Source organism: Malaclemys terrapin, chromosome 2 (genome assembly GCF_027887155.1).
Source record: "Malaclemys terrapin pileata isolate rMalTer1 chromosome 2, rMalTer1.hap1, whole genome shotgun sequence".
In the NCBI taxonomy this organism is placed as follows: Eukaryota; Metazoa; Chordata; order Testudines; family Emydidae; genus Malaclemys; species Malaclemys terrapin.
This window is the reverse complement of record NC_071506.1, coordinates 2,071,439-2,096,110: the sequence shown is the minus strand read 5'-3', so window position 1 is coordinate 2,096,110 and position 24,672 is coordinate 2,071,439. Positions and strand designations below refer to the sequence as shown.

At 62.1% G+C, this 24,672-nt stretch overlaps 2 protein-coding genes across 2 annotated transcripts in view; one reads left to right on the top strand and one right to left on the bottom strand.

The window, feature by feature from the left end:
• The window catches only part of BOP1 (BOP1 ribosomal biogenesis factor), an 87,107-nt gene that overhangs the window by 41,730 nt on the left and 20,705 nt on the right, over window positions 1–24,672 (top strand). The window lies entirely within an intron of this gene.
• Window positions 12,517–23,296, bottom strand: SCX (scleraxis bHLH transcription factor). Its single transcript, XM_054018500.1, has 2 exons — window positions 22,515–23,296; window positions 12,517–13,116 (listed from the first exon to the last, which is right to left on the bottom strand). Exons 1-2 carry the CDS (start codon window positions 23,034–23,036, stop codon window positions 13,078–13,080), a joined length of 561 nt encoding a protein of 186 aa, XP_053874475.1. The 5' UTR covers window positions 23,037–23,296; the 3' UTR covers window positions 12,517–13,077.

Here is a 24,672-nt window from a genome sequence, read left to right as displayed (position 1 = left end):
CTGTCCATCTGATCCCTGCCTCCTGCGCGCTCGCTCGCTCTCCTCCTGGGATGCAGGCTGCTCCCCCAGCCCCTTCCCCATCCCCATCCCGCTGGCTCCAATTGGAGCTGACGTGCACTATTTGTCAGAGATAAAAAATAGCGGAGGAGGCCTGGAAAGACAGGAGGCACAGGAAGGCAGTTTGGTAGTTCGAGACAGAGGAGCAGAATTAACGTGCAGTGGGGGATTTGGAGTGAACACTGCCTGCATTGTAATCTGATAGGGGCAAGGGAAAAAAGAGAGACCGAGAGAGAGAGACTGACCCCGCAGCCCCAGGAGAGAAGTGGGGAGAGTAGGAATGAGGAGAGAGTGAAGAATTCCAGAGGTGGACTGGCTTCCTCTTTCACCAGACAGACACAAGGGAGCCGGGCAGCGCGCCAGCCCCATACCTGCACTTCCAATCTGCACCATTGACAGCTGGAGCTGCTTTGGAAGGGGGAAGGGGAGGAGATGGAGGCGGTGGGGGGGGGGGGGTTGCTCCAGCACTGGAGGGAAACCGCACAGCCCAAGCCAGACGCGATCGCTGCTGTCGAGGGGAGAGGCCTGCTTTCTAAACAATAGGATTAAAGCAGGCGAATGCAACGTGGGGCGGAAGGGGGGCGTCCCCCAGACCCCTGCTGCTCCCTCAAAGGAATCGTCGACCTGGTGCTGGGTCTGACGGGCTCCTTTCTTTCAGCCCAGGGGAGCGGCAGCCTTGTGTCTGTGTTGGTATCTCAGCCCCAGAGCTAGGGCTGCTGGTGGTGCCGGGGAGTGCCACCTGGCAGGCATTGAGTGTGCGAGCTGGGCAGGGGAGGAAAACACCTAGCAGCAGCTAAATCAGGGGAAGAAAGGGCCGCCGAGCGCTCGCCCCAGCAGGGTCACATGTGTTTCCTGGCAGGTGCGAAGCAGGGATGCCGGCAGAGCACCGGGTGATGGATCATGTGGTGAGCGCGGCCGCTCGTTCCCTGGTGCTTGGGGACAGGTAGTCAATAGCGGAGGGCCTGGCTGGGCCTGGGGACCCTGTCAGGCTGGGCAGGCCAGCTCCAGGGGTGGGGGGCTACCCCTGACATGGCAGAATGCGCCACGCAGCTGTTAGCCTCTCTGCTTGGAAGGTCTGCTATGTGTCGACACCCCCGTCCACCGTGCGATCGCACAAGTGCCGCTGGAGGAGTGACAGCCCCGGCGGGGAGGTGCATGGCCGGCTTGTCCCTCTACTCCCCAAAGGGCTTCGCTCCCTTCCCCGTTCCACAAGCCGCCCCCGCGTGGGCTTGGAGCCTCCAGCCCGGCTGAACGCTTGGGGGCTGCTGGGACAGGCGCACTCTGCATGCCTCAGCCAGGAGCGCTGTAGGAATAAGTCCTGGAGCTAGGCCTGCCCAGGGTCTTCCCGACGCCACGGCGAGGATGACATTCACAGACGATCCAAGGGCTTCCCTCTGGCTTCTCTTGGGCGTTCCCTTTACACCTTCCTTCCCCACCTGGTGGGGTTCGACTCGGTGACCCTCGCAGTCCCGTGGACCCTGGGCTTCTCGGATTCTTCGGTGTGGCTAGCGGCACAGCCGTATGCAGGTGCCCACCGCTGCTCGCTGGGCGTACGGTGCTTCGGGGGAAACTCCGGCTCTGCGGCCGTTCTCTCCGGGCCGCCGCTTTCCCAGGTTGCTGCCCCGGGATTGCAGAGGGAATGGCGTCTCTCTAAATGGCCAAGAGACACCGCTGAGCCGGCCCTTTCCTCTCCTGTGCCCATGTGACCCCGGGCCAGGGGTGCTGGGCAGTTCCCGGGTGAGCGGGGGGGTGACACAAGGGTCTCTGGGAAAGGTGCATCAAGCCCAGGGGAGAGGAATCAGTGCTGACCTACCTCCAAAGATTGCTTTACGGACGAGCTCTGCGGGCTGACAGTGGGGTTTGTTTGGCCTGTCCACGTTCATTCAAAGCCAGAGCCTGGTGACTAGCGCCACGGCTGCTCCTGCCCTGCAAAGCTCCCGGCATGCACCGCGTACCCAGCTGCACGGGGAAGTGGCGAGAGCTCAGAGAACGTAGTGGAACGTGGGAGGGGGTAAGCGGGTCCATTCCCGTCTGCTGGGTTTGGGATTTGAAGGGGGTTGGAGGCATGGGCCGTATGCCGCGTCTGATCCCAACGCATGTGAGACCAGAAGAGGTGTATGTGGGGGTGGATTTCCTCTTAGCCAGCAAGATGAATGTTGCATCCGTGAAGGGCTCCAGGGTGCTCAGTGTGGACCCGGAGACAGAGGAAATCAATATGCCGTGGCCGTTTCAGATGGAGTTCCCTGGTGGCTGAACTGACCACAGGCCAGGGGGAGCAGTCCTACCGCCACTTGGAAGTCATCCGCACCTCCCTCTTACCATGACGCTTCCCGGGAGCTAGCCTTGTTTCGGGGGTGGGGGGGGGAATGGCAGAGAGACAGCCCCTGTTCCACTGGCTGGGCACAGCCCCCCTTCCCCAGCCATCTGCGGGTTCCTGGAGGATTAAGAGGAGGAAATCTGGAATTGGGTTACTCTCAATATTGAGCCTGCCATTATGGTGTGTTTTATTTTGTTCTGTTCTGATAGGATTGGATGCAGCCTCCTTTTTAGCCCTTAATGGCTTGGCTTTGAGAATTTCCTTCAAAATTACACCGCTGGCTTCCTGTTCTCCGAGCTCCCTGGAGCCCCGCAGCCTTGTGCAAGGGTTGGGGGAAATTGATCCCTGGAGCAGAGCCCGAGCCTTGGACTGGCGCTGCTGCCGCTGTGTGTTTGGGCTTTCTTGTTTTTCCTTTTGAGTGTTTCACTCGCCCCGTGGGAGCAGGGGCCGAGCGCTCGTAAACAGAGATCCTGGTTAGTGCATGCATTCGCCCGGGAGAAAACCCCGCCGCTGGGAGTCTGCAGCGCTGGGGCCCGAGGGGGGCCCATGCTGAAGCGAGAAGGGCATTGTCACCCCAGGTGTGGTCGCTGCTGCTGCTCTGACGGGCTCCCAGGGCCCTCTGAATGGGCCGTGCTTGGCAGTGCTGGCAGCAGAGTTAACGAACAGGCAGGTGGGCGGGTAGGGACTGGCACCAGTCAGTGAGACGTTGGAGTGATCTGCCTGTCGACGTCTCGTCTGAGAGCGAGTGTGGGGTCCATGGAGCTCCAGCCTTCCCGTTCTCGCCGTGGGGCTCCCCACCCACCAGTACCAGTTCGGTGACAGTGTATGGTGCTCGAGCCAGGCCAAGCCCTGTCTGTGTAAACCCCTATGGTAAAGGGTGGCAGTCCCTGCTGCAGAACGGCTGTGCCTGGAGCCAGGCGTGCACCTTTGCACATCTGGCTAATGCTCCGGGTCACGCGGCCCTTTCTCTCACCTCCTTCCCTTGCCCTGTGTCCTACGTGCAGGTCTGGAGCGCTATCGTCTCCTCCTGACAGCTTGCTTGCAGACGGCCATGGCTGTCTAGGTCCCTGACAATTTGGCCAGGCCCTGTCTCCACCATTGTAGAGAATGCCTGGAGCTGGTGGTGCTGGCTGAACCGGCCCCTCTGCAGCGTTTTGGGCCGTGTGGCTGGTGCTGTTTGCACTGGAAGCCACAGGGCTGTCCCCACTGGCCCAGTCTGCCGAGCTCCGTTTGGAAATTCCCCCAGAGCCCTGCGTGAGCCGTGCAGCTGACCACCGGGGACTGTCCGCACGCGATTACTTGAATTGCTGGTTAACTCAGGGCAGTTAACATGCTTGTCTGGGGGGAGGGATAGCTCAGTGGTTTGAGCATTGGCCTGCTAAACCCAGGGTTGTGAGTTCAATCCTTGTGGGGGCCACTTAGGGATCTGGGGCAAAATCAGTACTTGGTCCTGCTAGTGAAGGCAGGGGGCTGGACTCGATGACCTTTCAAGGTCCATTCCAGTTCTAGGAGATAGGATATCTCCATTAATTTATTTAATTTAATTTAATGTATAAATGTTTGTAGCCTGAAACAAGCCCTTGCGGTTTACCTGGGGATCAGCCCATCACTCAGCGATTAATTGGCAGCCGGTGACCTTGAAATTAAAAAGCAAAATAAGTTAGTGATGGCCAGTGTGGTGGGGTAGGGGCTCTGGAGTCCCAGAATGCATTGCTGCATCAGATGGCAGGGCTGCCGGGTGAGATGTACAGAACCACAGTGCTTGTGAGCTCTCTCTCTCCAGTAGAGGAAGAGCCCGGCTGTCCCTGGACTGGGCTATGCAGCCCTGGCCCTCCCCGATTGCTTTCCAGTGGTCCTGAGCACACCCGGCCCGTAGCCAGTTCCCATCGGTAACGCTGAGATGGTTGGGGAAAGACCCTTCCTGTGGTGAATGGGCTGGGGGCTGTTCCCCGCTGGGCAGCTCGCACTCGGGCACCTCACCAGGCCCAGACATTCGTTCCCTAGGCACAGCCCATCGCTCTGCTCTGCTGCGGCTGTACCGGGGTCCAGCCTGCCCCATGGGGGCACGTGGCTGGGCAGAGAACGGGGGCAGCAGAACCGGCGTAGGCCTGGTCTTCCCCAGGGAATGGCCAGATTCAGCACTGGTGCGGCTCCACCTGTGGTAGAAGCTGTCCTGTGGGCAGGGCGCAGGCGGCTTTTCTTGCCTGGCTGTGTCTGCGCGTGCCCGCGCGCCAGCTGCCGCCAGGGGGGGCACTTGCCCTTTGTGCAGAGGCAGCTGTAGGGTGACGACGGCATGGTGAGCGCTCGCGTCTCCAGCCCATTTCCGTTCTCTGCTCTCAGAACAGCCGGTTGGGTTTCTCGCATTCAGAGCGGGGGAAAGCGTCATCGAGTCATAGACTTTAAGGTCAGAAGGGACCATTGTGATAGTCTAGTCTGACCTCCCACCCACGCACTCCTGTAACAAACCCCTAACCTGTGTCTGAGCCACTGAAGTCCTCGAATCGTGGTTTAAAGACCTCAAGGTGCAGAGAATCCTCCAGCAAGGGACCCGTGCCCCACACTGCAGAGGAAGGCGAAAAAACCCCAGGGCCTCTGCCAATCTGCCCTGGAGGAAAATTCCTTCCCGACCCCAAATATGGCGATCAGCTAAACCCTGAGCATGTGGGCGAGACTCACCAGCCAGACACCCAGGAAAGAATTCTCTGTAGTAACTCAGATCCCACCTCATCTAACATCCCATCACAGGCCATTGGGTATATTTACCGCTAACAGTCAAAGATCAGTTAATTGCCAAAATGAGGCTATCCCATCATACCATCCCCTCCATAAACTTATCAAGCTTAGTCTTGAAGCCAGATCTGTCTTTTCCCCCACTGCTCCCCTTGGAAGGAACAGCTGCTCCAGCAGGGTTTGTTGGGCATACACCTGAGCGGCGGCAAGGCTGGGGGGTGCAGGTGGGCCCAGAGAGAATTCCTGTCCCTGCTGTTTGGAGAAACGCGAGTCTGAAATGTAGACACCGGGGGGTGTTTGAAACCATGGGTTGGAGCCGAGTGGAAGCCGAGGGGACCGTACCTTCCTCACCAGTCACTCCCCGCCAGTTGGTGACCTGCTGGCAAAGACAAGTGAGGGCGTTTCCTGTTCCCTATCTCTGACTTAGGGGACTAGATCCCAAAGCTCTGTTACCGCCGGGGGTTGCAGACTGTCCCATTGTAAGCTGTCGTTCAGTCCTTACCACAGTATGTGCAGGGTGTGCAGCCCTGCCGAATGAGGGGGTGTTGGGAGCGAGGCGCCTTCCTGTTGACTCTGTGGTTTGAATGTGGTGTGCAAGGGTTTTGTTTTGAATATGAGTGGCTTCTCTCCTTCCCCGCACACCTGCTCCCTCCTCCCCAGAGCTGAGCCCTTTGCTATGGGTAAGTCTGTGGCACTATCTAGGTGCACACCCCATCTCTTCCAGCCCCAGAGTGCAGCAAGGGAGACGGTCTGGGAGCGGGAAGCGTAGGAGCTGTACAGATTAGTGGTGTTAGTCTAGTCTAGCGCTCCCCTCCAGCATGGGGTGCACAGTCCTGGGGGAGTCCCTGGCGGGGAGTTCCCCTCTGTTCTGTGTCACACCGAAGGTTACTAGAGCTCGGGGAAATGAGAGAGAGAGAATATTCACTCTGCCGCGTCGCCGTTTGCTTTGCGCTTGGCAGTGCTCTGGAGCTGAGAGGCACAGCCCGTCCCATTTCCCGGGTGTTTGTGTGGGGCGCTCCTGTGCGGCCCTTCCTCGCAGCGACCAGCTTTCTCTTGGAGTGTCCCTTGAAAGGCGCTCACCGCCTGATCAGTCCTTGCCCCCCTGAGCCCAGCCCTGGGGCAGTCCCCCCGCTCGGAGCCCCTGGGGCTGCATGTGCCGGGTGGTCGTTGCCGAGCGGCTCTAAGCTGAGGGTGGGGAGGAGCCGAGGGGGGCGCCCGGATCAGACCCATGGGAGTCCGTTGAGGAGGTGGGAGATGGCCCGGGGTGTGGGCAGGGAGCGTCTCTACTCTGGTCACGACCGTGACTAGCGTGCCGGGCTGCAGGGCCCCGAGGGTGGCGTGTCGCCAGCCGCCAGAAAGGTGCCTTTAAAGAGGCTTTTCCCATTCTTCTCGGAGACCTTTCCAGGGCTTTTGCAGCTAACCTGTCATTGTCACCTGCGTTGGATTAGTGCCCGGCGGCAGGGAAGGCAGCTGGCGGGAGGGGGAGGGGGGCATGCATGGAAGTGATTGGGAGCAGATTCGATCAAACGCAGGACCTTCCACTTTAAACGCAGCTGGCTTTGTAGGGCTCGTGGGGGGATCAAGGAGTGCTGGGCGTGCCCCTTCCCCCCGCGTCCAGGCCCCCAACCCACTGGCGGTGAATGTTTAGTTACCATCCGCCCTGTGTGGCGGTGAGGGCGGATTCGGGGCTGTGGTTGGGAGGCTGGGGGGGACAAAGCTAAAGGAGGGCTGGGGGGAGCGAGCAGAGCAGAGCAGTGGCTGCTCGGAGCGGCCGCTGGCAGGAGAATGATCCCTGGGCGATCGTCTGGCTAACAAGTATGAAAGTGCCATAAAGCTGCGCGGCTGGCGGCCGGCCCGGTGGCTCTGCTGTTGGTTTGAAGATTGCTGCTGGGGAGCAGAGGGGGTCAGCGCGTGTGTGTGGGGGGTGAGACACAGACAGAAACCTCAGGCAGCAGAATTGGCGACGGCTTCGGCTCGGGTTGCTACCGGTGCTCAGGCGTCCCTAATTCACACCAGATCGGAGCTGTGGACGGCTGCTGCACGGCAGTGCTGAGCGTGGCACCGAGGGGAGGCTAGAGCCCTTGGCTTGTGGAAGGCTGCCCTCTCGTCCCGGCCGTGTCACGCCGAACTAATGCCCACCTAGCTGCCCGGGACGCTCCGGGGACTTTCTGTCCCCTCCCGGTGCCAAGGCCTTGTTTCCAGGGAGCACTGAGCCCTGTGCAGGATTGGGCCCTCAAAGAGCAGGGCTGGCTAACTGGTGACAAAAACAACAAGGAGTCTGGTGGCACCTTAAAGACTAACAGATTTATTTGGGCATAAGCTTTCGTGGGTAAAAATCTGAAGATGCATCTGAAGAAGTGAGGTTTTTACCCACGAAAGCTTATGCCCAAATAAATCTGTTAGTCTTTAAGGTGCCACCAGACTCCTTGTTGTTTTTGTAGATACAGACTAACACGGCTACCCCTGATACTTAACTGGTGATGTTAGGCCAAATGCAGCTACCCTGCAGAATCCACACCACTCGGTGGGACTGCTTATTTATTGTGTGCTGCTGTGTGATAGGCAGAGCGTGCATGTGCACATACACACACCACGGTCCCTGCCCTAAAGATCTTCCAAGGCCTGTGCTAACGGGTGGGGGAGCCAGCTTAGAGCTAAAAACGTTTGGGTTTGGTTAAATATGAATCCGTCCCCTCCCCCCGCCGTCTCTCCACCTCTCTGCCATGAGAGTTACCTAGAGCTGCACTTCCATATAAAGGCCGGGCACTCGGCTGTGAGATCAGGTCCTGCCCTCGGGCTCCAGGGTAGGGCACTGCTACCCTGCCTACAGGATGCTGGAGCAGAGCGGCAGGGTTGAGGAGTGTTGTCTGTTTGAAGGTTGATTTTCTACAGGCTGTAAGATCCGGATTCTTGCGTGGATTATGTTGTAAAACATCTTGTGCTTCATGGCGATGTAGGGTCAGGCTAGTGGGCTGAAACTGGGGGCGTTTGACCAAGGGGTTCCCAGGCTATAGCCCTCCAAAAAGAATCAGTTGTTCAGAACATCACAGAATGTTTCTAATGATTTCTCCCTTTTGTTGCACGCACCTGGAGCTCCAACTGTGATTGAAATCCTCCCCAAACCGATCTCAGTCCCTTAGGATTTCTCTCAGGCACTGCATGGCCCCCAGTGCCTCTTTGGGCCGGCAGCGTTGAAAAAGTTATTCATGGTGAAGTTTGTAATTCCAGATCGGCCTGCGCTAACCTGACCTGGCCAAAGGAGTGAAATGCGCATGTACAGCAAGACCAGGGCTCGACAGTCCGTTATCATGGTAACTGGGTGGCTCGAGGTGACCTCCAGAGGTCCTTGAACCTGAGCTGCACCCTGCACTGGGAGTTTGAGCATTTTTCAGGGCCCGTGGGTTGTGCATGGCAGGGGCGTCTTCTGGAACTTCTGCCCTGAAACCATCATGTCTGGTTGGAGTGGAATTATAAAGTGAACTACAATCCACACTCCAGTTTGCCTTCAGAAGTGTTGTCAAGGAAACCAACATTCATTACACAGAGATGGCGAAGGGCTTAGGTTAGCCATTAGGGTAACGGGATCGTGACTCACCCTTCACCCCTTTCCTGAGCGATGGGACTGAGTGTGATCAGAGGAAAGCAAATCGCTGGGTCATTTGGCCAAGGGGTTCCTGAGGCGCAGTCCCCTAGCACGAGCTACACACAACACTTTCAGATTTGGGGTCAGAGCTGGGGTTATGGGGGGGTTGACGCAATGAGGGGGGGTTGGAGCAGTGAGGGTTGGGAGGGGGCAGGGTGGGGGGCTCTGGCATGGCTGCTGAGAGGCCAGCACATCCCTAGACCCAGGTTTTGAAAACCCAGTTCAGTGACGGGAGCTGTCGCTGTCTCTGACAAACTACGGCGATGGGCCCATGGCAGTATTTGAGCCGCTCCCCACGTCCCTGGGATGCAGGGCCGTGCTGCCATCCCCACTGCACAGCTGGGGAACTGGGGCACGGGGAGGCCGGTCCCCCAGTTTGAGCTGCTGTTTGTTCCTCTGTCCACCTGAGCTGTGGTTGTGAGAGTCCCGGACCTACCTGCACCATCACCAAGCGACTATGGGGTGGAAGCTAGGGGCTGCCCTGGTGCAGAGCTGAGGGCAGTTGCTTCTCAGCTCCGCACGGACGTCTACTCGTCCACCTGGTGCCGGCAGGGGAACGGAAACGACCTCTAGGGCTGGAAATACTCTTCTGGCCCGCGAATCCTGGGAGCGCGTCCTGGGGCGCTTGCCTCTGCTGGGGTGGGAGTGCACGGCAGTGCGCCAGGGAGGGTGGCTAAGTTACGCGGATGCGCTCAGCTGTTCTGCGTGGCGGGTGGCCTCTGCGCTTGGGTCGATCTGTCTCATCCAGGAGCTACCAGGCGGGACCGAAAGGCAACGTGTTCACTGACGTCTACCGGGTGTCTAGGCTCGGCCCCTGACCAGTCTCACGCTTGGTCAGTCAGAGGGGGAAGCCCCATGCTCTGGGTGTGTCTGTGCAAACGTTGCCCTCCCAGACACCCTGCGCTGCATTGCATTGCGCCCTGGGGGTGGGGGGCAGGGCAGTGCTGGCAGAGTGGCAGCAAACCGCAGGGGCAGAGCCGGCCTGCGTTGGCTCTAACGGCTGGACCCGCGGAGGGGTGTGCTGCTGCCTGTACGCGCCCCGGCGGTGGTGTGGGAGCCTGCGCGGAGCACAGCTGAGATCCCTGCTGTCTCCTCAGCACTGGGCCCAACCCCCACGCTGCTCGGACCCCGCAGTTCTCTCTGCAGTGGGAGAGTTACTCCACGGCAAACTCGTCCTCCCTTCTGCTTCTGCTTCCCCCTTGGAGGGCCAGCCCTGCCCCCAGGTTCGCAGCTGTAAGGGTCACCTGGGGTGAAGTTATTGGCACATTCTTATGGAAGTGGCTAGCGGGACCTCTGGGGGCGGGGAGAGGGGCACACACGGGGGGAAGCCCCACACATCTTCCGCACACTCCTCACTGCTTGGACCCGTGACGTTGCGACCCCCAAGGAGTGCTTTTGGGAGCGTGTGAACGGAGGAGGTTGTATTAGAAATGCCCTTCCAGCCATAAGTAGAGTGTGCGCTCGCGGCAGCACCGTCTAGGGACTCTGGCGGGTCTGTGGGCCCGGGCTCTGATCCTGGGCCAAGGCTCTGTCCCGTCTGTAAAACGGCGTCCCTTGACCCTGGCAGGTGCAGGGCGTCGAAATGCCCTTTTTGTGCTGAGCATGCCGACTTGAGCTGAAGGATCTAAAAACGCTGCCCTGAATGAGTCTCCCCCTCCCCGCTTGTTTTTAACGCTAGCCCGAGCTGCCCGCTCTGCCAGGCTCGGCGTTGGAGGCTGAGAGTCGTTCCAACCCCCACTCTCCAGCCCTGCCACCGCTAACGGAATGCACAAGATAACCATTTCCAGCCGGGTAAAGCTAAGCGGTTCCCAGTGCCCACCTGAAACCCCCAGCCCTGGGCCCTGGAAGGGCTGGGCACGTTGGATCTGTCAGGCTCGGGCGCCCCCCAGGTCTCGGACGTGCTAGGCCCGAAACAGGCCTGGCTCTGCCTGCTGCGGGAACGAGTTCGTGTCACATCCCTGCTCAGCTCGGCCGGCTTGTCTGCGCTGGCACAAGCCGCTCACGCTGGTTATGTAGCTAGCGGCCCCGCAGACCGGCAGGGAGAAGGCGCTCCCCCATCCCAAGGACCAGCCTGTCTTTGCGGCTGCAAGGCCAGAGCTCGGCTCATCCTGTGATGGGCTCCTTTGCCAGGTGAGCCCACCCTGCTCTGTGGCCCGGGCTCGCCAGGAGCAGAAATCCCGAATCCCCCTTTCCTCTGCCCTGATTTATCGGGAGAGGGAAGCCAGCGACATGTCCCAGCGCTGAGCGTTCCTGGCCACCGAATGTTTACACCTCCCACCCTCACTTTCCATGGCTTGGGTTTTTCCCTCCGATGCTTTGCCTGACTCCTCACCCCCACGTGGGACTGTCCCGAACACACAGGGTGTCAGTTTCCTTGGCAGTTCCCTGGAGCGCGTCGGTTCTCGGAGAGCAGCCCTGGGGAGTGGGAGCCCCGTTGGGTGGGTGAATAGCTGTGGCGCCTCGTCTCTTCTGCCCTGTGCACAGAATGGGGTCGGGGGTGGGACTCACCAGGCCGCTCCTGGGTGTTTCACTTCTCCCCCTTTCTATCCCCTGCGAGCTGGGCTCGGCGGAGCGGAGAGCTGGCGTGGGAGTTCCATGCTGGAGGGGCTCGCGGCCCGGGCGTGTCTGTTCCGGCTGGTGGCTGCTTAGCGCTGGCAGCGAGCAGGGCACGCCGTGCCGTGCGGGCACCAAGGCTACGCTTGGGTAGGGATGGCAGCCCAGGCAGTGTCCCATCTCTCCCTGGCAGGGGAGCAGACCTGCCAGCTCCAGCCATGCACCTCTGGGGTGAGGCCAGGGCTTTGGTGCACAGACCTTCAGCCCCATCCCCTCTCGGGGCAGGGGATGCTCTCCTGCCTGGGCAGCGAGTGGGACACCGGGTGCCCTGGCCCAGCCCTGCTCCTGTCCTCCCCCCGCCCACCCCCATGTTGTGTGTTGCTGCTGCTCCCCTATGGCCTCACCTTCTCATTTCTGGCCTCTCGCTTTCCTCCCTACGCAGAGCCGGGCTCCGGGGCCACTAGCGCTTTGAGTGGCTCCCATGAGAGGCTCCGTCTCTGCCAGCCTGGAGCCTTTCAGAGACTGGGGGGTGCAGTGAGTGCTCTGGGACCCAGCGGTTCGGTGCATTCCCATTGACTAAGCCTGGATTCGCCCTGTGATTCACACACCCCCCGGCACTCTGGCTTCGCGGTTCTGCTGGTGACGTGAGTGGGAGCCCAGCACTGTCTGGGCCCCCTGGCTCCCGGGGGTGCTTCCCTTCAGCCCCTCCGAGCCAAGCGGGGCCCGGGGAAGCTTTGCAGACAAGCAGAAAACCCAGAGCCCCTCACCTGCTGCCGAAGAGGCTTAGAGCACAGTCTCCCGTTGCGGCTTTTGCTCTGCCTGGCGCTTTTAACTGATCCCGCCGAGTCCTACGTGTGTAATTTATTTCCCCAGGAAACTACGCTCAGCTGCAGCATCTGGTTTTCACTGAGCCCCTGCGTTTTACCTGGGTCTCCAGCTGCATTTAACTGGGCCGCACAGGGACCAAGCATCGCGCCACGGGTCTGCACGAAGGGTCTGCTGGCTTCCGGTCCTGAGCTCTGGCCACTCGCCCCCCCAAAGCAGCAATGACTCTGTGGCCGGAGCCTGGGGCTTTGCCGGGGCCATAGAGCGGGAGCCCGGTGCCTGGGGGGACGGTTGTGAGCAGACACTGGGGAAGGGAAACGAGAGGATGACTGTGTGGCGCGGGGCAGGGCTTGGAAGGAAGGGAGCTTGTGCCTCGTCTCTCAACCATATTCGTTTTAATTATACAAATTACTCCGGCTTTATATTATTGTATCAATGACATGAACCACCAGCATGTATTGATCAAGCGCAGCGACTGGGACTCAGGGGACGGGACGGGGCGGAGGAGCGGGGTATTCGGTACATAGTTTTTTCTAGCGCTGCTCAACAAAACCCGGCGAAGGGCTGTGTCCTCCCCAGGAGCAGTCCTGGGTCATTCCCGACATCGGGGCAGGACTTCCCGTCCAGGGAGTCTGCAGATCAGCTTTTCCGCCCCTCTGGTTCACTGGGCGGGGGCTGGCGTTGCCTTCGCTGTCGCACGCCGTGTCCCGGTGCCGCGGGCGTGATCCTTCGAAGTCCTGCCGTCTGTGGAGCCTTCTGGAGCTCCCAGGTCCCTGTCTGCCATCTGCCGCCGTAGCCCGGCCAGGAGGATGTTTGGTGTGTCCGGGGCCGGCGCGTTCCTCCGGGTGCAGCTCTCCGTGGCAGCAGGGGGAAGGCAGGAATGTCCGTGTCTTTGTTTGGTGTGTGTGGCTTTTCCATCCCTCCTCCTTCCGCTCCTCCTTTCCGAAACTGTCTAGCTCCGAATCGCCGTCTTCCTGTCTCGGTCTTTACTCTGCAAAAGGGGAGAGGCCGAGTTAGAAAAACACACCTGGACTGGGATCCTGGCCAGCCCCCCATCTCCAGCAGGCATCTGCCGCCGTCTCCCTGGGGCTCTGCTCTCCCTAGAGGAGCAGTGGAACGGCTGCCATTGTGTTTGCCCTGGTTGCCATGCTGGGCATTTAAAGGCATCACCTGGCTACGCGCTCGTAGCAAGTGCTTTGACAGTCCAATTCACCCTGTTCCCCTGTCTGGTCTCTCTCCGCCCACGATGCCCGGACTCGCCTCCCTGCCCCGTGTGTCACGCAGCCTGTCTCTGCGTCACATCCCTGTCTTTGGGCTGTCCTGCTGCCCACTGCCCCGCCTGAGCGCTCCCCCGAGTCCGAGAGCAACCCTACAGCAAGCTGTGTGGCTAACAGAGCCCCTCTCGGGACCCAGACCGACCCCCTTCCCCCGGCATCCTTCCCTGCCTTCCGGTGGCCACTGGGGCACGTGGGACCGCAGGGTCAGGCCCTGACGCTGCTCCTTGGGGTACAGCTCTGGCCCTCAGGTTGTCCATGAAGCACCTTGCAGGCGGTCACAAAACCGGCCCAGGCACAACCCCTCCTTGCCTTCCCTTCCCCGGCGGTGGCCAGCAAGTAACCGAGGGCGAGGGGACCGCTGCCGGGGCAGGCAGCTCAGCGGGGGCTTGCTCTACCGCTGGGCTTCGCTGCGGGGAGCGTGTGCACGTGGGGTGGGTCTCGCCCGCCAAGGGCCGTGCCCCCAGGCTGGGGAGTTGGGCGGCAGTTCTGCGGCTTGCTGCGGGAGTCTCCCATGTCCCCCGGCTTTCGGCAGGGTTTGCTGCACCGCCGCGGCTCCCCGGCTACTGCACGTACAGCCTCTGTTCCACCGGGGGGGAGTTCAGCTCCGAAATGGTCAAATTAAATTTCCCAGATGTTCAGGCCCCAGGAGTTCTCGTGCTGTCTGGAGAGGAAATGGGGATTCGGAAAATCCCGCCTCATATTTTTTCCCCTATCACCTTGCCTTTCCGCTGCCATTAAGTGCAGCAGGAACCGTAAATTACAGGCTTGAGGAGCCGGCCCATCTTGCAGATCCGGCAGGGGGGAAGGAAAAGGCATCCAGCCGCCATGCACCAGGAAGGGGCGCCGGCTGACTCAGAGCTCCGGCTACCACGCTGGGCAGCGGAGAGTCCGGGCCGGGTGCTTGTGTCCTTCCTGTCCCACCTGCAGGAGGCCTCTGCAGCCATCCTTAGCCCAACTGCTGGGCCATTGGCCACACAGAGCCACAAGCCCAGACCACGGCTCCCCCCCGGCACTCTCAGGACACTGGGCTGGCCAGCTGTTAGCATCGCACCCCCACCCCCAGCTGCTGGGTCATCGTCAGGTGCCAGGGCTTAGCAAGTGATTTAATGCCTGCGGGGGAGCGGCTGCCAAGACCCAGCTCTGCTCGGGGAGAGCTCCAACGCCGGCTTAGCAGAGCGGGGATTTTCCTTACGGGGCCGCGGGGGCCGTGGCTTGTATGTGTGTTACCCAGAGAATAGACGCAATCACTTCTCAGCGCTGCACCTGTGAGTTCCCCTTCGCTCTGGTTAACCCCAAACCGTTCCCCGTCCCTCCCAGGTCCTTGGCTGTGAATCCACCTACACCGGGCCGTGCTGGGGAGGGTGCCGAAGCCGTTCTGGGTGGACAAGTCCCAGACCAGTCCTGGGGAATTGTCAGCATTCCTGCCTCTGACTCTGGAGTGGGGGGAGGCGGGTAAAGTACCCCCAGGCTGCTCAGCTGGCGCTCAGGGGTACCTCCACCACAGATGGGGGGCGGTAACCAGCTCTGGCGGCTGGAAGGGTCATTCAGCCTGGAGCCAGTTCGTTCCTAGCAAGGGTCTCTCCAGCCCAGTCCGGCTGGGATAGGCAGCGGTTCTCTGGCGTTGCAGGGGCGTGGGGTGTTGTCACCAGTAATGTGTAGGGGGGTGTGCCCCCTACTCCACTCCAGTGCCTTCTGAGGGGTTGCCAAGCTCTCTGGGCCCATCACAGGTTGTGGGTTCCAGGGCGTCCGGTCGTCCTGCCGCTCTGGCTCAAGGTGCAGGTGCCCTGAGGAAGGGGCCTCCCTCCTCCAGGTCTCTCCGGGCCACAGGTACCAGCGGGGAGGCCAACGCCAGGCTGACTCAGTCTGTTCTGGGCACCGGGGTGGGGGCATCGGAGGGGTGCCGATGGCACAGAGTGGGCAGGGGGTAAGGTCCGTGCCGGCTGTGCCAGTCCTGTCCGGTTGTCCCCTTCCTGGTCTGTTCCTCCTGCTGCCTCGGGAAGCTGGGTTAGAACAAAGCGTCCCGCCTCACTTGGGTGGCTGAGGTGTGGTTTGCTCAGAAACTCCCCTCGCTTGTGCCCCCAGCTCTTCAAGGAGAGGCTGATTCCCCCACTCTCTGTGCCACTTCACCTCCCGCCGAGCTGTGGCCCCCACGCAGCCGCTCCTAGAGACCCAGCAGCCTGGGCGGCCTTCCTCAGCAGCCCTGGGGTGGAGCTTTCCGGGCCAGCCGACCTGCAGATCCAGAACCCCTTTGTGCTGCCTCTTGGTTCTCCTGCGGTGCCGGGCCGGCGTCCCTCTCGTCCGAGGGGATGGCTGCGTACCTGCGCCGAGTGCTTTGTGACGGGCTCTGCCGGTCTCGGTGCCGGGGAGCTAGGCAGAGCTGGCCTCTCTCTACTCGTTTCCCCTCCTCCAGCGTTCCTGGCCCATCGGTTCCTAATAGCTGCTGTCACTGTCCAGTAACCCTGGCAGCTCCGCTGGTCTTCCACATCCCAGCCCTTTGCCCTGCCCTGAACTGTCTGGGGCGCCCCACTGGGCAGGTTCGTGTGTGACAGGAGCCCTGGGGTGGGGGCTGCCCATTGGCCCTGCAGGGCAGAGACACCCGCCAGCCCCGCACGGCCTCGGTACTGTGATGGATTTGCCGGTGCTGGGAGCTGCTCTGCATACCCTTAGCTAATGCTTCCCACGGGCCTGTCTCGTTCGCAGCCAGGGTGCGTCCCAGCCCCTGTGCGGTATAAGCTGCCCTCTGTTGGGGAGTCGTGCCGCAGGCCGCCCGGGGACTGACAGGCTGGGGGCTAAGTGATTTCCTGATTTAGTTAGTGTTGGTCCTGCTGTGAGCAGGGGGTGGGACTAGATGACCCCCTGGGGTCCCTTCCAACCCCGGTATTATATGGTTCTGTCCCAGCTGTGTGTGAGGACTGGCCATGGGAGGACCCCATCTCTGGCCTCGTCTCCGCTCGCCCGGCGCCTGTGCACCTTCGGTCACGTTGCCGGGCCTGGGCTTGGACGCAGTGAATCAGCGTCCCACAAACAGACCCAGCCCCACCCGCCCTGAGTGGCCAGTCAGCAGCAAGGAGCCCTGCACGGCTAGTACCACAAGCAGCGGCCCAGGACAGCTGCTCCTGAACCTGGCTAGGAGCCCCCCTGCCGTGAACGGGGGGCGTGGTGCCAGCCCTGTGCAGCGTGGGAAGAGCGCCGACCCGCATGCCACTCCTAATGGGTTTCCAGAGCCGTCGGCGGAGCCACCCCCCATCTGTCTGGTCAGATCCGGCCCATCCGATCGCGCCCTGGACTCACTTGGGGGTCCATGGCTCATCGCTTAGGTCTTTCCATGTCCCTCCCAAGGGCCTAGCTAAACATGGAGTCCATCAGGAACCGCTTTTCCTGAGTAACTCCCTGTGTGGACACGCTGGTTCCAGAGTAAGGGGGCCTCGCTCCTGAGTCACGTGGCCCACAGCTTTGAGCCCTGCCGGTGGGGCAGCCCCCCAGTGAGCTGTGCTCTCCCACCTCGGGAGGGCAGAGGGGCCTGGCAGAGCGGGGCGCCTGGCTCGGACACGCTAGGAGCTGTGGAAGCAGATAGCAGAGCGGTTTCCCCAGTCGCCCCAGAGGCTTGGTGTGGCTGTGCTGCCCGGGGCCAGGCATCTCTCGGGGTGGAGGTGGTTTTCCAGCCGGTGGGGAAGGTTATGGGGATCTGCCAGGGGGCGGGGGCGCAGAGGGCCTCGTCTCCCCCTGAAGCGGGTTTTCCAGGCCTTATTCTTGCTCCTGGCCTTCCCTGCTCTCCAGGCGCCCTCAGAGGCTGCTCCGTTCCCAGGATCTCCATGTTCCCTGGAGTGGTGCCCCGAGACCTCGCTTTCCTGGCTGTAAACTCTGTGCCCCCTGCTCCATCTTTCCAGAGTAGAGGGTGACTCTCCCCTGCTCCCCCGGACAGTAGGGGCTGCATTGACTGGCTCCGAGGAGAGCCTGCGGCCCCAGGGCCTACCCCTGCCGGCGCGCTCAGACACGCTGGCGTGTGGCTGGGCCTGAGTCACGGGGCCGCCCCAGGCGCAGCTTCTCTCCTGAGCTGATGGCAGAGCCAGGCGGGCGCCTTCAGCCAGGGCCCTGGCAGGGAGCTGCGGTTCTGTACAGGCCAAATCTGCTCCAACATCAGACGGGGGAGGGGAGGGGGACAGCCTACGCTGTCCCATGGCCCAGCGCAGATGGCCGTGCCCAGCATTGCCATTCCCGTGGGGCTCGTCCTGCCCTGCCGTGGCTGCCTGCAGCCCTACGGTGCAGTGCTGGCCAGACGCGCAGGGAAATGGACTGTCGCGGGCTCGGCTCAGAGCACCAGAGACGCTCCCAAGGTTCGGTGGGGACACGCCAACCAGCTCTGTCACCACCCTTCCCGTCTCACCGCCGGGGCCTGAGGACAGAGCGTTGGCCGTGTCCCTTTCTAAATCGCTAGAGGAACCTGTAACGCTGCTTCCCCTGCTAGTCCCTGGGTGCTCAGAGCACATGGAGCCGGGGCCCAGGGAGCTTCGTCGGAGCCACTTCCCTTCGGCTCTGCGGGGTCTGCTCGTGTACCACAGTGCAGTGACTCGGGGCCCTGGGAATTCCCATGTCCCCGGTGCCAAGGCAGTGCAGCTCCCTGGGAGAACGGGCTGTAAGCACATCAGAACGGCCAGACTGGGTCAGAGCAAAGGTCCATCTAGCCCAGTGTCCTGTCTGCCGACAGTGGCCAAGGCCAGGCGCCCCAGAGGGAATGAACAGAACAGGGAATCATCAAGTGATCCATCCGCTGTCGTTCATTCCCAGCTCCTGGCAAACAGAGGCTAGAGACACTAATAGCCATTGATGGACCTATCCTCCATGAATTTATCTAGTTCTTCATTGAACCCTGTTATAATTTTGGCCTCACAACATCCTCTGGCAAAGAGTTCCACAGGTTGGCTGGGCGTTGTGCGAAGAAATTCTGCCTTTGGTTTGTTTTAAACCTGCTGCCCGTTAATTTCATGGGGTGACCCCTGGTGGTTGTGTGACGGGGGCTGCAGGCGCGTGCGTGGAGGCGGGAAGGAGGTGCGCTCGTTACCGAGAGCTGAGCCCTGGTTTCCCTCTCCCCGTGCTGTGCTCACAAGACCCAGGCGAGTAGGAATGCCACGCCTCGTGTTTTCCCATCGCTCCTGCCTGGTCTGTGCGTTCCCTTAGCGCTGCGTGTGCATCACGCAGCCGGGGGGGGAGTGGGGCAATCTGGCACAAGCCACGAGGGGGGCGCAAAGCCAGACCCTCCCTCCCAGGCTCCTGCCCCATGAAAGAAGTGGGAGCTGCGGCCGTTTTTGGGGTGAGCAGGGAAAGAGCCAGCATGCTCCCGCTTCGGCCCCGGCCTCCTGCACGTTGCAGGCTCAGTCCCAGTGCAGCGTAAGGCCCTGTCCTACCCCTGCAGCGAGGGTCGCCCAGCCCTGCATGAGGCGTGGAGCTGAGCGTGGCATGGCCGGGTGGGGGTGAACGGGAATCATTTTACGGGAACGTCTCCTGCCCTGGGTGCTGAGGTGAGAGTCACAGCGCCACCTTGGGAAGCCATGTCACCCCTCGTTGGTGGGCTGGGAGCCGCACCGAGCCTCTCGGAGAGGTGTTCATAGCGCCTGTGGTGGAGACACGGCAGGAGCGTCAGCTGGTTCGTGCCACGTCCCAGCCCCCGGAGGTATTTGCAGCTGTGCGGGACCCTGCCTGAGCTCCTCCCAGGCTTCACTGCGTGGCTCCTGCCAGCCAGCAAGGGTCTCCGCTCTGTGTGCCGCGCTCTCCTCCCCTGCCCCAGCCTGGAGCCAAGCCTGCTGGTTTCCTGCAGCCCCAGGCTACATGCCGAGCTGCGCCCTTTTCGTTTGGGGTGAGGGTGCGCGGAGGAGTGAGGGCAAAGCTAGCCCGAGCCTGGGCTCTCCCTGCGCCTTGCATCCAGCTCCCGCAGCTCCTTTCCTGGTGGGCTCATCTCCTCCCCACCTGACTCAGCCGCCAGTGGAAGCTCTGCGTGTCGCCGTTCACAGGGGGGATTTCGTACTTGGCACATACCCATCAAATAAATGTAAATGTCTGTGTACACCGGCACATGGGCAAATTGCCCTGCCGGTGGGCTCTGCAGTGAGGGGATCTCGTGTGTGTGTGTGAGACACGTTTTCTACGTCCGAATCGCTGAGCTCTTCCTGCCCGTCTGACCCCTGGCATGTGCCTGCGCAGCGGCTCTGGTTTTTAGAGCGCATGGAAAGTGGGTTTATAGGGAGCTGATTTCTCAGACTGGATAGCGTCATCGTTCAAACACTCAGCAGCCGAGAGAGTCCCTTCCAGGCGGGCCGGTCCCCGGGATGCTGTCTTTACAGCTGCCGAGAAGATTAATTTCACTACCTGCTAGGTGCTGAAAGCCCTGCCACTGAAGACTTGGTCTTCGCTGCTGAAAGCGGGCGGGGGCGGGGGGGGGGGATTTTTAGAGCAAGATAACAGGCCCAGAGAGTTCTCCTGCGGGAAAATTTGCCGTGGAGACCAGGCAAGATCAGCACTCTGCCCTCACGCAGAGTTTCCCTCGCAGCAAAACTGTCCAGCAGCGGGATAGCTAACGTGCTACTTTAGCCCCTGGCAAACGCACCTTTTCTCCGGCCTGCGTGAGAATCCAGCCAATGGGCCAATCTTAGAGAATGGTCTAGAAAAGCTAAAGGTAAAGCAAGGCTGCCACTCTCAGCTCAGGGCTTGGGCAGAGCGGAACTTTTCCGTGCCCTTGGCATGGGGTGGTCAGGCTCCCAGTGCAGGCGGCTCTAATGAGACGTGGTTTATAGGAATCAGGGTGAAGGTGCCAGCCAGAGGGGGAACGTAGTGCTCCGCGAAGACGGGCGGACGGTGGTACACAAAGCACAGGGCTAGCAATCAGAAGGCGGGTCCGTCGCGGCTCTGCTGGGTACGAGACGTCCCACTGTAAAATGGGATCTTGCTGACCTGCCTCGGGGGCTGGGCTAGGAGGCTGAATTCCTGCATACGTGGAAGTGCTTTGAGATCCGTGGCCGCGGATTGCACTCAAAGCAGGGTGCTGAGTCCAGCACTGTGACCTGAGTCACGGCTCGAGGGGGGCTGTCTCTGAGCACTGAATGGAAGTGGTCCCTTGCTGTCGTCCCGCCCCCCGCCACTCGTCTATGGTAACCGGCGGGGTGAGGAGGGATGTTTGAGGGCTCTCTCCAAGGCCCCCCCAGTTGCTCATGAATCTCCCTTCCCTGTCGCCACCGCTTTCCGGGCCCCCTGAGGCTACATATGGTCAGATTGGGCAGGGAGTCGCCCCCAAAGCCCCTCTGGAGTGTGCCTGCTTGGGGAAGGGACCCACAAAGGGGTTTCAACCCCCCCTTGCTGGCGAGTGGGACAGATCTGCCTGTTTGTCCCTCGGGTTTCACTCCTGATCAGCGGTGCTGCAGCCTCCGGCTCCTGAACTAGGCTGTTCTGTAACTCCCTGCGGCAGGTTCCCTGGGGTGACCCGGGTGCTGGGACTTCCTCAGCCCATCCCTCGCTCCCGCGAGGCCCCAAGCCACCCTGAACTTACAATGGTAAAGACGAGGAGCGAGAACTTTCCACCTGCCACCTGCCCCCTGCCAGGGCGCGCCTCCGAGGGCTCCAGCACCGTGGGGCAGCCTGGGCAGGACGCTTTTAAAACCCCTCTCCCTGGGGGCTTGAAATGACTGCGTCCTCTGCAGATCCGCTCCCCTCCCTCCCCCTCTGACGGGGGTGTGCCCCAGCCCCGGGGTCTCACCTGCACACTGCCATCGTGTGTGGGAAAGCCCTGCCCAGGGGTCTGTGCTGCTGCTCCTGCCCCACTCTCTGCTACTCCCGGGGAAGCTGCTCCCACATCTGCTGGGGGGGGGGGGCAGCTGCCCACACCACATCTCCCTGCAAGCTGGTGGGCTCAGGTGTGCGGCCGCTCTGGCTCCTCGGGGAGTCCCAGCCGAGCAGCTGTTGTGGGCGCGTGTGCCTAGTCCAGTGAGACGGGGACCTTCTCACATCCCCCTTCTCTGGGACCCCTTGAAGTGGGCTGTGGGGGTCCCTGCGGAGCCATGCTGTGCATGACTCCGGGGCAGCAGGTGAGTGCCGGGCACATGAAGTCACTGCCAGAGGGCAGGTGCCAGGCAGAGGCCACGTTCCCCAAGTGCTCTGCCCTGCCTGGGGAGCTGCGTGCCCGCTGCAGCTGAGACCCGCCCTGGGAGAGGAGAACCGCACCCAGACACTGGAGACTGGTGTAGACTGGCGTAGCTGGGCCCTGGCTCTGCATGCCAGGGAGCAGCGTGGCACAGAGGGGCCAGTGCAGGCCGGTGGCATGCCTGCCCTTTCTGCAGGGACCTGGGTCCCTGAGTAGCCAAGGGGGGCGCGCCAGAGTGGGGCTTGTCAGGCGCATTCAGGGGGCCATTGCCTTGGTACCAGCTCTTCCAAGTGCCATTCTCTCTCCCCCACCCCATCAGGTGTCTGTCCAGCTCCCCAAAACGCCACGCTCTGCAGACACGCGTTGAGCTCTCCAGGGGCTGGAGCTGGCTAGCAGGGGCCGTGGGCTCCCTCGAGATGGTCAGTACCGAGACTGGGCTCGTCCCCCTCCTGGCGTCGGCCTGCGCAGTGCTAATGAGGAGACAGCGCTCTGCAGACGCGTTCAGCCGTCCCCTGAGTATGTGAGCTCTAAAAGTAATCTCTGTCCCCCAGAGAGTCTCTCGCTCCCGCCTCCCCCCAGCAAGTACGGGCAGGCGTTAGCAGCAGCCGGGGGGGGCTTTGGGTAGAGCAGCTAAGTATGCCGGGGAGGAGCGGGATTGGCTGGGGCTCTCTTTCTGCCTTGCCCGAGGGGTCTGGTTTGCACCAGATCCTCCCCAGCTAGTGTCAGTGCAATTCCCAGCGTGACAGGGATTTCCTCCTGCTGGCTAGGTCCCGGCTCTGGCCCTGCCGTCTCCCCCACGCTCGCCGAGCGCCCGTCCGATGGCAGCGGCGCTGAGCTAGTGCTAGCTGGAGGCGCCGAGCGCCCCCGGGGCGGGCGGAGGGGCAGGTTCCGCTCTGGGCCGGGCTCTCGTCGCTCCCCCGCCGGCCTAGCTGGGGACCCCGGCGCGCAGCCCGAGGGCGCAGGAAGAAAGGCCGAGCAGCCACTTACCAGTTTCCTCTGGTTGCTGAGGCAGAAAGTGCAGATCTGTTTGGGCTGAGAGTTCTCGCTCTCCCGCAGCGGGGGGCTGCTGCCGCTGCTGTGGTGGTAGAAGCCGGGGGTGGTGTGGCAGGGCTGGCCGTCCCCGCAGGCCTCCCCAACCAGCAGCACGTTGCCCAGGTGGGAGATGTAGCTGGAGGCCAGCCGCAGAGTCTCGATCTTGGAGAGCTTCCTGTCGGCTGGCTCGGTGGGGATGAGCGTCCGTAGGGCAGTGAAGGCGGTGTTGACGCTGTTGGTGCGGTCGCGCTCCCGCGCGTTGGCCGTGTGGCGCTGCCGGGGCTCCCGGTTGATCCGGTTGGATTTCTTGCTGCTCCGGCGCTTCCCGCCCTTGAGGCCGTAGGGGCCGGCGTCCAGGTGGTAGGGCTTTTCCTCGGAGCTGGAGCTCTCGCTCCCGTTCTCCTCATCCTCGGATAGCATGCTGATCTCGGGGTAGAGGTACCGGCTGGGGGCCGAGCGCAGCATGGCGAAGGACATCTCGGGGCGCACCTGGCACGGGCGACGGCGGGCTCCCCAAAGTTCCTCCGGCACCCGAACGACTCAGCTCAACTCACTCATGCTGCCTCCGTCGCTGAAAGCCCTGGAGCCCCAAAGCCGGCGAGCCGAAGGCTGGGGTTCCTCCGCTGGCTTTCAGAGCGAGGTCCCACTTCGCAGCGCCGGGATTCCTCTCTCTCCGTTTCTCCAGCCTCGGCGGCCCAGAAGGGGTTAAGTCCCCTCACAGTAACAGCTGGCGTTTCCTTTCTGCACACATGTGCAGCTGAAGGCGCGGAGTGTGGCAGGAGCCGGGAGTTTTATAGCACCAGCCAGTGGTCAGCCAGGCCCCTCCCCCTGCTCCGTGCAGCCAGAACTGGATCCCCGCAGATTCACGCCTACCTGAGCGTTAACCCTGAGAGCACGGGCCGGGCGGGGAGCGGCCCCGGAGCGCTTGGCCCAGCAGGTCTGTGGATTTCACCTATTGACTCCCGGCCTCGACTCCGCTTGGAGTGTGTGCACGCGTGTAGAGACGGACACACGTGCCCGTAGAACCACACGTGTGTGTGTGTGTGTGCGCGCGCACATGTCTCTCCCTCCGCCTCTCTCCCCTGGAGACTCTGGCACGTCCCGATACCCCCGTGTCTGCTGTGCGGCCCCGTCCATCCTTGGGGAGCCCTTGGGGGTGTCCAAACGCAGCCTCCCCACCAGAGGTGGTGGCTGGGTGGGAGTGGTGCCGTGCAGCAGCCTGTGGGGGCTCGTGTGGAAGGGGGTCCCCCTGTGGGGGGATGGGCTGGGAGCTCTCGGAGAGAGGGGCTCTGATGGCTGGGGAGCCGAGCCCCACAGAGCCGCCCCCTGCTGCCGCAGCTAATGGGGCAGAGCGGGAGCGTTAACCTTCGAGGAGCCAGTCGCTAGCAAGGGCTGCGCAGAGGCCACGGCTCCGCACACCAGCCCCTTTAAGGTCCTCCCTCGGTGCAGAGCTTGGCCGTTATGTCTCCATCAGCTGGCTAGACGCCTGCCTGCCTGGAGCCCCCTCCTGTCCTGGGGACGTGGGCCAGGAACACCTGTTAAAGGAACAGACCCTCTGTGCAGCACACGCCAAGCCAGCATGCAAGCCGGCGTGTGCCAGGGACACTGGGGTCACTGCGGCAGGGATCCAGGGCTCGACCAAGAGTCCTGGAGGGTGGGTGCTTCCTGCCTCGCTGTTGCCACGGGGGTGGGGGGGTGGGGGGGAGGCGGCTGTGTCCTGCTAGCAGGGCCCTGAGCAGCCACGGAGCAGTTAAAACGTGCGGGTGGTGGCAGTATAACCCCCCCCCCCCCCCGCGCACACCCACCCCCCCGGAGCAGCAGAGGGGCCTTCCTAGCCTGCCTGGCAGTGTGCTGGGCCCTCAGCTGGAGGGGAAGGAGAGGGAGGAGCCAAATGGGTCAAATCCAACCCCTGGGATCGACCCCAGGCAGGGGTAGATTAGTGGTTTGTGGGGTCCTGGGCCAGAGCAAGTAGGGACCCCCCCCGCGCTCCTGCCAGGGAAATGGGGTCACAGCACAGGGGCTTCCCCCGCTCCCCAGCAGGGGCACTGGACAGTCGGGGTGCTGGGGTGTCCATTTTTCTGGGGGGCCCGCAATTGGCAGGGGCCTCTGGACA